General features: G+C 47.4%; 1 protein-coding gene across 1 annotated transcript in view; it reads left to right on the top strand.

Moving 5' to 3' along the window:
• adamts5 (ADAM metallopeptidase with thrombospondin type 1 motif, 5 (aggrecanase-2)) overlaps positions 1-11,254 on the top strand; it is a 21,437-nt gene extending 10,183 nt beyond the window's left edge. Inside the window, exons 4-8 of the mRNA XM_076296854.1 lie at positions 2,034-2,317; positions 5,189-5,372; positions 6,351-6,526; positions 6,886-7,061; positions 7,878-11,254. Of these exons, the coding sequence (XP_076152969.1) occupies positions 2,034-2,317; positions 5,189-5,372; positions 6,351-6,526; positions 6,886-7,061; positions 7,878-8,556 (1,499 nt within the window). The 3' untranslated portion in view covers positions 8,557-11,254. The remainder of the gene's footprint in view (positions 1-2,033; positions 2,318-5,188; positions 5,373-6,350; positions 6,527-6,885; positions 7,062-7,877) is intronic.
• The last annotated feature ends 314 nt before the right edge of the window (positions 11,255-11,568 follow it).

The raw sequence follows: 11,568 nt of genomic DNA, 5'->3' as shown, positions 1-11,568 counted from the left end.
GGAGAGGAGAGGAGAGGAGAGGAGAGGAGAGGAGAGGAGTATTTATGAAAGTGAATAACCTGCTGATTAATGGTTATGGATATAGTAATTTGCAGACACTTTTGTACAAAGTGACTTATAGTATACATTATGAACGTTTCATTAGTTCAAATAACTTTTAAAAAAAGAAATACATATATATATATATAAAACAGAAATATATAGAAATATAAAGAAGAAATGTAGCTCTTTAGACAGTACTACATTTTTTCAGGAGAGCAGAGTTTAAATGAAGGGTGTTCTAGAGGAGAGGCTGAATAGAGCTGTGCCCTAGGGCTGGAGTTTTGAGAGAACCTCCTGCAGTCTTGGCCTTGGATGTCCCGATCGCCCCTCCCGCCTCCTGTCCCAGAGGAGAGGGAGACGAGGGAGGAGAGAGGGGTGTGGTAGGTCAACAGGTGGTCAATGTAAGATTATATACTGGCGTATCAGGGTCAGATCCAGAGCAAAAATAGCTTGGGTGTGTCAGAAATTAGTAAGGGGGCACACCTGTTGGGACACTCCAGCAATATTCAGTGTGTGCGTGTGTGTTTAGCTGAGGGTGCACAGACGTAGGGGATGCACATGTATGCTACTCAGGCTTGGAGGGAAATATTGGCTCGGACAGGGTTGCTGTCATGAACTTCAGGTGCTCCACAGAGATAAGTATAAGTATATATACATATAAGTATAAGAATATATACTCTTTTGATCCCATGAGGGAAATTTGGTTTGGAAATTTACCCCAATCCGTGAATTAGTGAAACACACTCAGCACACAGTGAACACACAGTGAGGTGAAGCCACACTAATCCTGGCGCAGTGAGCTGCCTGCTACAGCGGCGCTCGGGGAGCAGTGAGGGGTTAGGTGCCTTGCTCAAGGTCACTTCAGCCGTTCCTACTGGTCGGGGATCAAACTGGCAACCCTTTGACTCACTGATGACTCACTGTAAGAGAACTCTCGGTCTCTCTGGACAAGAACAAGCCGCATTCTCAAGAATGAAATTCTAGCAAGCTCTAAGAGAGAAAGACAGAAGACAGGAGGAGAAAGGTTGTAAGGAGTGAAAAGGAGAGGAGAAACAGGAGAGGTGTGTGGACTGGAGAGAAAGAGAAAGAGAAAAGGATGAAAGATAGAGACAAGAGAGGGGGAAAGTGCAGGACGAGAAACGAGAAAAATGTTAAAGAAAGAAGAGAAGACCGATAAGAAGAGGAGGGACCAAAAGAGGGCTGTAGAGAAGGAGATGGGAGAAAAGGAGAGAGAGAGAGAGAGAGAGAATGAAACAGAGAGGTATTTTGTACTCTCTTATTACCGGCACATGTGTTATGCTGTCTCCTCTACAAAAGTTTGTTGAGTAATTGAGTTGTCAAGTGACAAATCATGTGCAAGTGTATGCGTGCAAAGGCACATAAACACACTAATTTCTTCAAGAAATGGAATAGTATAAACGGCGAAGGTGAAAACTATTAGACTGACTTTCTCATGTTCTCTCTCCTGTTCATCTTGGCCCCATTCTCATCTCTTTCTACTGATCCCTGCTCTACTGATCCCAAGTCCTCTTCCCCTCTGGCCCATCTCTCCGTCACATGCGATAGGAGCTTGAATAGATAAGGATTGAGCGCTAGCTATGAGTGTGCTATGCTCCTATGGACTGTTCTGTAGGGTTTGCTAAACATTTAAGGAAGTAGAAAGCTTTGTTAAGCTTTGTTGTTGTTTAAAGTTTTGTTTGTGAGTTTTTGAGAATTAAATAAAGGTTGAATGAACAAATGAATGAATGAATAGATTAATTTATTATGATAATGCGATAATTACTATCTTCAGCAATGAATGGAATTAGTTACTGTCCCTCTCGCTGGATATGCTGTTGTATGTATATGTGCATGTGTATATACACTGTATGCTAATGCTCTCTCTTATTTTCTTTCTCACTCCATCCATCCTTCTCTCCTCTCATCCTCTTTCTCCTCTCTTCCTCCCTCTCTCTTCTCTTGCTCCCTCTCTTTTCTCGTCCTCCCCGTAGCCGAGTGTCTGCTGGACACCCCGCGACAGCCCCTCCTGGGCCCCGAGGAGCTGCCGGGCCAGAGTTACGACGCTGTGCGCCAGTGCCGGCTGGCCTTTGGTCCCGAGTACACGGTGTGCCCGGGCATGGACGTGTGCGCCCGCCTGTGGTGCGCCGTCATCCGCAAGGGCCAGATGGTGTGCCTGACCAAGAAGCTGCCCGCCGTGGAAGGCACCCCATGCGGCAAGGGCCGCATCTGCCTGCAGGGCAAGTGTGTAGACAAGACCCGCAAGAGACATTACTCGGTAAGACTCAGAGAAGAGGAGGAAGTATAAGTATAGTATGTATATATATATATATATATATACTCTTTTGATCCTGTGAGGGAAATATGATCTCTGCATTTATCCCAATCTGTGAAACACACTCAGCACACAGGGAACACACAGTGAGGTGAAGCACACACTAATCCCGGCGCAGTGAGCTGCCTGCAACAAGAGCGGCGCTCAGGGAGCAGTGAGGGGTTAGGTGCCTTGCTCAAGGGCACTTCAGCCGTGCCTACTGGTCGGGGTTCGAACCGGCAACCCTCCGGTTACAAGTCCGAAGCGCTAACCAGTAGGCCACGGCTGCCCTCAAAGAGAAACAGAGAGAGAAAGAGAGAGAGAGAGGGATGGGAATGGGTGAATGGATGGAAAGTTAAATGGAGGGAATGGGAATATTTGTGTTGGATGAATTTGTCCATAACACATGGACGCACACACGAACAAGCACACAATTGTTTTTCATATTCCATATTCCATATGCTGCAACACTGCTCTGGAAAATGCTACAAGTGGTGACAAGTGGACAAGCGAGAGTGGCATGCAATGAGAGGTGGAAAGATGGAGGGAGCACAGGAAGGAGGGGTAGAGGGAGCGCACCACAGGAGAGAGAAAGAGGGGAGCAGAGAGAGGGATGGGAGGGTGGGAGGGAGAGGAACGTGGGAAGAGCTGTGGGATGTGTTGGATAACAGAGGCACACAGCAGGCCAGACCCAGTCTGTGCCCCTGGCCGTCCCCCCGAGTACCAGCAAGCACAGGACAGCACAACAAAGCTCTGCCCGCCCCACAGCCCTAGTTATGTCCTTCTCTCTCTCTCTCTCTCTCTCTCTCTCTCTCTGCCTCTCTCTCTTTGCCTCTCTCTCTTTCCCTTCTCTTGCTCTCTCACTGTCTCTCTCTCTTTGCCTCTCTCACTCTCTTTCCCTTCTCTCCCTCTCTCTCTCACTCACTCTCTCTCTCTCTCTCTCTCTCTCTCTCTCTCTCTTTCTCTCTGTCTCCTACACACACCCCTCCTGCAGCACGGATGGAATTTACCCACAATGCCCTTGGTCTTCTGCATGGGCCAGCGAGTATTTCTGTCACCGTCTGACAAGTCATTACGTTGTGTGTGAGGAGACGTTTATTCCAGGAAAGAGAATGCGGTCTTTGTGTGTGTGTGTGTGTGGGGGGGGGGGGGGGGCAAAAGTGTGTGTTTGTCAACGCATGTCTATTTGTCACAATGATTGCCATGCCATGCACTCCCCCCTCTCTTCCTCTCTCTCTCTCTCTCTCTCTCTCTCTCTCTCTCTCTCTCTCTCTCTCTCTCTCTCTCTCTCTTCCTCTTTCTCTCTCTCTCTCTCTCTCTCTCTCTCTCTTTCTCTCTTGGTCTCTCTCGTCTTCTGGCACCTGCTTACTGAGTGTGGGTATGGTGCACTTCAGTCGGTTGGCACTAACTCACTCACTTGTTACAGTGTGCAGGCTTTTAATGGCCTGGCACACACAGACACAAACAAGTAAAAAGAAACACACACACACACACACACACACACACATACGCACGCACGCACACACACACACACACACACACACACACACACACACACACACATGCACGCACGCACGCACGCACACACGCACACACACACACACAGACACACAAATATTTGCTTGAAAAATGTGTTGTGCTTGAGCACAACATCCGATTGCCACCATGGCGTTTATTTATGTGCTGGACAAAAACCCATTTTTGGTGGCATTTATGCAGCGGCAGCATGGTTTCCTTTCACATGCGATAACCACAGAGTGCATGAGTCAAACTCATTTAGTTTGTTTATTTGCTTTTGTTTATTTTTCGTGTTGGAATTTACGTTTATGCGTACACACATACATGTTGTTATGCAGCGGAATCTGTATTGCATTCATCCAAGGGCTGCAGCTAACTATTTTCGTAGTCGATTAACTTCTCGATTACATTCTTTATTAATCGATTAGTTGTTTGATCAATAAACTGTGATAAAAAGTGTTTACCAAATCTTTATCTTTCGTCCACACGATAAAGGTGATTACTGACTGAAAGTAGTTTACTGTCATAGAGGAGTAACTATATAAAGCAGAAAATATTCAAGTTCACGCTGCAATCAGATACATTTGAAGTATTTCCCTTGAAAAATGACTAATTGATTACCAAAATAGTTGGCTATTAATTGTTAATTGTGAATTGTTGACATAGTTCAGTAGTTGAATCGATTAACTGTTGCAGCTCAAGTTTTTACTGTATGTGTTTTTCTTTTCCACAACACACACACAAACAGAACTCAAACGTACAGTATGTGAAGAAGATATTGCATGACAAACTGTACAACATGCAGTTACAGATTTCCCTGGGAAATGTTGAGAGCTTCACGTGTGTCCCATGAGAGTGTAAACTATCCCCTGCGTGCCCTACTGTGTGTGACTCTCCGTGGCCAGTGAGAGTCTAGGCTGTGGGCATCTCACTGGCTTTGAACATGAGACGCAGTGGGCAGTCGGGCAGTGGAGCGCTTTTCAAGGGCCCTCTGTTGAGCCTGCTCTCTGGAGCATTGAGTTTCCTCAAGGGAGGGCCCTGTCCAGTTTATTGAGTTTAGATGGTGGCATGATCATGTTCCAGTCACAAGAGTGTGATGATTGTTTTTTCCCCCCTTCATGCAAGTATAAATTTGGACTGATTTCCTCTTTTTTTCCCCTCTCCTTTCCATAAACCTCTCTCTCGTTTGCCATCTGGCTGTTTCCTCTTTCTCTTTGCATTACTATTCTCTCTCTACTCTCTTTTCTCTACTCTCTTTTCTCTCTCTCTCTCTCTTTCTCTCTCTCTCTTTCTCTCTGTACCGTATCCCTTCCTCAGGCATCCAACCATGGCAGCTGGAGCTCTTGGGGACCGTGGGGTTCGTGTTCCCGTTCGTGTGGTGGCGGGGTGCAGTTCGCCCAGCGCCTGTGCAACAACCCTCCGCCCCGCAACAACGGCCGCTACTGCACGGGCAAGAGGGCCATCTACAGGTCCTGCAACGTGGTGCCCTGCCCCCACAACAGTGAGTGGACCAAGCCAAGAGACACTTGTCTCTGACGCTCACATGTACTAATATGAGTGCAAATGCACAGACACACACGCACACATGCACTCATGCATGCCTGCACACATGAATCATTCAGACAAACTATACAAGTATTGGCATACCTCAGCACTATATTTTATATGTATAAGTACACACACACACACACACACACACACACACACACACACACACACACACACACACACACACACACACACACACACACACACACACACACACACACACACACACACACACACACACTACTGGTTAGCGCTTCGGACCGGAGGGTTGCCGGTTCGAACCCCGACCAGTAGGCCTGGCTGAAGTGCCCTTGAGCAAGGCACCTAACCCCTCACTGCTCCCCGAGCGCCGCTGTTGTTGCAGGCAGCTCACTGCGCCGGGATTAGTGTGTGCTTCACTTCACTGTGTGCTGAGAGTGTTTCACTAATTCACGGATTGGGATAAATGCAGAGACCAAATTTCCCTCACAGGATCAAAAGAGTATACTTACTTACTTACTTACTTACTTACAAGTATGTATAAGTATATATACTCTTTTGATCCCGTGAGGGAAATTTGGTCTCTGCATTTATCCCAATCCGTGAATTAGTGAAACACACACAGCGAGGTGAAGCACACACTAACCCGGAGCAGTGAGCTGCCTGCTACAGTGGCGCTCGGGGAGGGGTTAGGTGCCTTGCTCAAGGGCACTTCAGCCGTGGATGTGGGCATGGGAGAGCAGTGCTCAACCACTTCGCCCGCCCACATTTTTCCTACTGGGTCGGGGATCGAACCGGCAACCCTTCGATTACAAGCCCGAAGCCCTAAACAGTAGGCCACGGCTGCCCTAATCACAATCACTATACACAAGACACATTTCCACATTTGTGGACAATAAAGATTATCATTTATTATTATTATTTATCCTCACACACATTCTTTCATCTGCAGGTAAGACTTTCCGTCAGGAACAGTGCGAGGTGAGGAACGGCCCCCAGACAGACCCAAAGGGTGTGAAGACGCATGTGGAGTGGGTACCCAAGTTCGCCGGCGTCCTGCCCAAAGACGTGTGCAAGCTGACATGCCGGGCCAAGGGCACAGGCTACTACGTGGTGTTCTCCCAGAGGGTAATCAATACTGCCTGCTCTGTTAATTACACTCCAGATCTCTAATTGATTGGTCCCACCCAGTGTGCTCTGCCAAAAAAGCAGGGTTATGTGCAGTGACATGATTCACTGAATAGATTCAGCTCAGGGAAGTAGTTAAGAATGGGTAGAAATGATTGACTAGTTAAATGTGCAAATGTTTTTTTATGTAAAATTCTGGCAATACATTAAGATGAAGGCAATAATAACTGTCATTTTCTATTCCACTGTGCGTGTGTGTGTGTGTGTGTGTGTGTGTGTGTGTGTGTGTGTGTGTGTGTGTGTGTGTGTGTGTGTGTGTGTGTGTGTGTGTGTGTGTGTGTGTGTGTGTGTGCATGCAGGTGACCGATGGGACAGAGTGCAGGCCGTACAGCGGCTCAGTGTGTGTGAAGGGGAAGTGTGTCCGTACAGGCTGTGATGGCATCATCGGCTCCAAACTACAGTATGACAAATGTGGCATCTGTGGAGGAGACAGCATGAGCTGTATCAAAGTAGTGGGCAACTTCACCAGGAAGAGGTACTCCCTCCCTCTCTTTCTCTCTCTCTCTCTCTCTCTCTCTCTCTCTCTCTCTCTCTCTCTCTCTCACACACACACTCACACACACACGCGCACACACGCACACACACACACACACACACACACACACACACACACACACACACAAACACAAAACATGAGAGGCGATATTTGCCCATCTAGTCAAAACTATTCATATATGTCATCACTATTTCGGATTTAGGATTTTATTTGGATCCCCATTAGCTGATGCAGAAAACATCAGCTACTCTTCCTGGGGTCCATACACAACGTATAACAAACAAGAAATCAACATACAAGACAACAGATATAAAAACAAACAAACAAAAAAAAGACAGGAAAAGAATGAATAACTAAACCATCAGATAAACCACTAAACCATCAGCCGGCTCTGCCATTATACACACGTTTGCAACAATCGCTAGCGTTTCGTTAGCCTGCCTCTGTGCTGTGGATGCAGGATGTAAACTGATCCTGCTTCAGTCGGCGGGTACAATACACTGAACTTGCAAGCAGGATATTCTTCCTACAGGCAGTAGGGGCGTCTTCATTTGCCCTGTAATGAGTCATTTAACCATATACCGACTTACGAAGATGAGTAATTAACAAGAAAACGTTGCCTGGTGTCCCTTTAAGCGACTTTGAGTATCTTGAAAGGCACTATATAAAACTAAGTTTAATATATAATATATATAATATATAATATGATTATAAAATGTATTTAATTTAAAATATATACACTGTCTGTGAGTCCATTCCTCACTCACTCTCTCTCTCTGCCTTGTCCATCCACAGTAAGGGCTACACGGACGTGGTGAAGATCCCAGAGGGCTCCACGCACATCAAGGTGCGCCAGCACAAGCCCAAGGGTCAGCTGCGCTACACGGCGTACCTGGCCCTGCGCCGGCCCAGCGGCGGCGAATACCTGCTCAACGGCAAGTTCATGATCTCCACCAGCGAGACCATCATCCCGCTCAACGGCAGCGTGCTCAACTACAGCGGCTGGAGCCAGCGCGACGAGGAGCTGCACAGCATGGGGCCCGGCGCACTGCGCGAGGCCGTCACCGTCCAGATCCTGGCCACGGACAGCAAGAAGCCGCTGGACATTCGCTACAGCTTCTTCATGCCACGGCAGGGGTGGTCGGCGTCGCTGGGGTCCAACGGCGAGGGGACGCCGTCGTCTTCGGCGGTGGCAGCGGCGGAGTCCCCGGGAGCCGAGTTGGCAGTGCCAACGGCGGTATCGGCTCCGGCGGTGGCGCCGCCCCCTCCTCCGCGGCCGGCGCCAACGGCTCCCCCGCCTCCGCCCGGGCCGCAGTGGGTGACGGGCGCGTGGATGAGCTGCTCGCGGACGTGCGACACGGGCTGGCAGAGCCGCACCGTCCAGTGCAAGGACTCGCAAGGCCGGCTGGCCAAGGGCTGCCCGCTCAACGCCCGGCCCTCGGCCTTCAAACACTGCCTGATCAAGAAGTGCTGAGGAGCCCTGGCCCTTAGGGGGGACAGACAAAAAGGGAGAAGAGGAGAGTAAGAAAGGGCATTGGAGTGCTCTCTCTCTCTCTCTCTCTCTCTCTCTCTCTCTCTCACACACACACTCTCCAGCCTCTTCCTGGACGGTGCCACAGACTACCAGAGGTCACTTGGCTTGACCCCTGCCTTCCATTTGAGCTTTTCCGCAGCTTGAACAAACGCTATTGAGATTTTTCCGGAGGCGTGCCTGTGACTGCTTTAAGAAGCCCCTCCTCTTTTGCCTGGGTCTGTCCCTCCCTTCTCCTCTTGTCCCACCGCCCCCCATCATAAGTCCCCAAAGCCACTTCCTCTTCCTGAACGCCATGCCCCGCCCCCTCTCTCTCACGCAGTCCAGAATATTCCTCTTCTCTCTCCGTCCGTCTTCAGAGCAAAACTTGAAGCGCTGGCCATTCTTCTCATATAGCACGTCTGCTGGTGTTTGAGGTTGAGCCACTGCCCTGGACCAACAGGGGTTTGAACTGTGACTGGGCACAGTGTGTGTGTGTGTGTGTGTGTGTGTGTGTGTGTGTGTGTGTGTGTGTGTGTGTGTGTGTGTGTGTGTGTGTGTGTGTGTGGTCGGTCGGCCGAACTGCCCAGCACAGACCAAGTGTGTAAGTGTGTGTCAGGGACCATGGGGGACACAGAAGCAGTCCAGAGCTGCTGAACTACAACCACAGGGGAGCAGCATTGACGTGAGTACTGCTGCTTACCCTGGATGGACACTGGGGGCTTGTCAGGCCATGTGTGTGTGTGTGTGTGTGTGTGTGTGTGTGTGTGAGTACATGTGTGTATGTGTTAGAGTGTGTGTGTGTGTGTGTGTCTTCTCCTCCTCAGAGACTGTGTTTGGGAAATGAGAAGCCTGACAGTGTGTACAATACAGTTCCACCACCAGTTTGTGTGTGTGTGTGTGTGTGTGTGTGTGTGTGTGTGTGTGTGTGTGTGCATTGTGTGAACGAGTGAATTAATATGTGTTTTGTTTTTTGTGTTGTGTTCTTTTTGTTAACTTTTTTTTGCTTTTGGACTCTTCGGAAGGACACTTGGTGCAGTTTCATATGTGTTGCCATGGGAACCCAGGAGGGGGGGTGCTACCATTTGTAAAACAGTTTCCATGGTTCTAATGTATGTCCGTCTGCTTGTCTTAAATTGACAATGTGTGCCCTAAAAACTCGCAAAGCACAGCATGAGGGAAACCTATCCTGTCAAACAGGTCCAATTACTCCTCAGTCTCTCTCTCCCTCTCCTTCTCTCTCTCTCTCTCTCTCCTCTCTCTCTCTCTACTTTGTCATTCCTCATTCACTCTGATCCTCTCCACAGTCAACTCCTCTTTGTTGAAATGGACATTTTAAGCTAAAGACATTTAAACACAGAAAACAAATACCATAAGGACACACACACACGCACACACACACATATGCACACACACACACACATATGCACACACACACATGCTCACAGTCAGTAACTGGATATTATGATGCCTTGTTCTTATACATTCCCAGCTCCCTTTCTGTCACCTTGCTATAAACAGGAAATCAAAAGCCCTTTTCAGAAGTGCACAGATCCTAAGCATAATAACAGTAGCCTAATAAAGGTATGTGTCTGGACTAGAGATAACATGTAACTCTTATCGTACATGCAAAATAAAACCAAGAATACACATATCTGACATCCAGATTAAGGCAGTTGTCAGAGGGGGTGAACCACCACTGTAAACTGAGAAAGAACAACGGCTTACTCCAGCACGGTATAGCATTCTGTATTACCTGTAGTGTAATGTGTGTGTGTGTGTGTGTGTGTGTGTGTGTAGAAGGTGGGTGGTGGGTGTGCAGTCTCACCTTGAATTTCGAAGCCTTAATTATTCACAGACCCCATAGGCGGTCTAAACCCCGCCTAGACCACAGCCTTGGGGTCAGCCTGAGTACAGCCAGTTTGAATGCCATGCAGTCACATAAAGACAAGGGCAATTCACAACCTCATCTACTCCCTAGACCTTTAGACATATAACTGAACAAATGCCTGTCCCACATGACCATACACACACACACACACACACACACTGCAGAAGTGTAGCTTTCCTAAACTCAAAGTATTCAATGTCTTCCTACTTTTCTCTCTCTCTCTCTTTCTATCTCTCTCTCTCTCTCTTCTGCTCAGACCACCGCAAACACGGCACTGAATTTATAATTTATTGTTTGTAAACTGGTATGTGAAAGATAAAAAAAAAACATGCTGAATCTATTTATTATTATGGGTCATTTTGTATGATAAGTACTATTTAACTAGGACTATGACTGAGCAGATTATTTCCTTTTAAAGAAAATAGTGTTGTTTTGTTTTTGTTTTGTTTTTTTCCCAGTTATTTGTATGACCATGTGTATATAAAAAAAATCTATATTTAAATGTCTACAATTTATTCTTCTGTTTGACAAGGTGTGTTTAGGACAAGTATCATTCCATCAATCCTTCATCCACCCATCCATCCTTCCTTTCCTCTCATCTGTCTATGCATCCCTCCATCCTACCTACCGTTCTCTCGATTGTACATGGAAACAATCATCTGAAAGCCATTTTTTACACTCAAGTGCTTCGAACTCAATTGGATCTGTGAGGCGTCTGATGCCTGGGTCTTTCTTTATGACTTGGTTTGATTAAACATACCACTGAATGCACCTTGTCTTCCCACCAGTCTCTTTCTCTCATATACACAGCTCACAGCTGTGTGTGTGTGCATGGGTTTGTGTGTGTGCGCGTGCAAGGGTCAGTGTGTGTGTGTGCAGGGAAGGGGGGGGGGGGCACAAGCACACCTGCATACCACTTTGTCCAATTGTGGCATAAAACCTGCAATATGTAAAGAAGCAAGCTAACTGGTTAACAGGCAACAGATTTACCATCAACTACACCAATTACAAATTCATGTTAGATAAATGTTCATGTTAAATAATGATTACATTATTTTCTGCACAACAAGGAAATAGTGTATGGC

The sequence above is a fragment of the Alosa pseudoharengus genome, unplaced genomic scaffold, assembly GCF_046254945.1.
Source record: "Alosa pseudoharengus isolate Yale_2024_CS ecotype anadromous, Long Island Sound unplaced genomic scaffold, YU_APseudo_1.1 YU_APseudo_1.1_scf_20, whole genome shotgun sequence".
NCBI classification, from domain to species: Eukaryota; Metazoa; Chordata; class Actinopteri; order Clupeiformes; family Clupeidae; genus Alosa; species Alosa pseudoharengus.
Note: the sequence above shows the minus strand (reverse complement) of the source record. Positions and strands in the feature narration are given on the sequence as shown.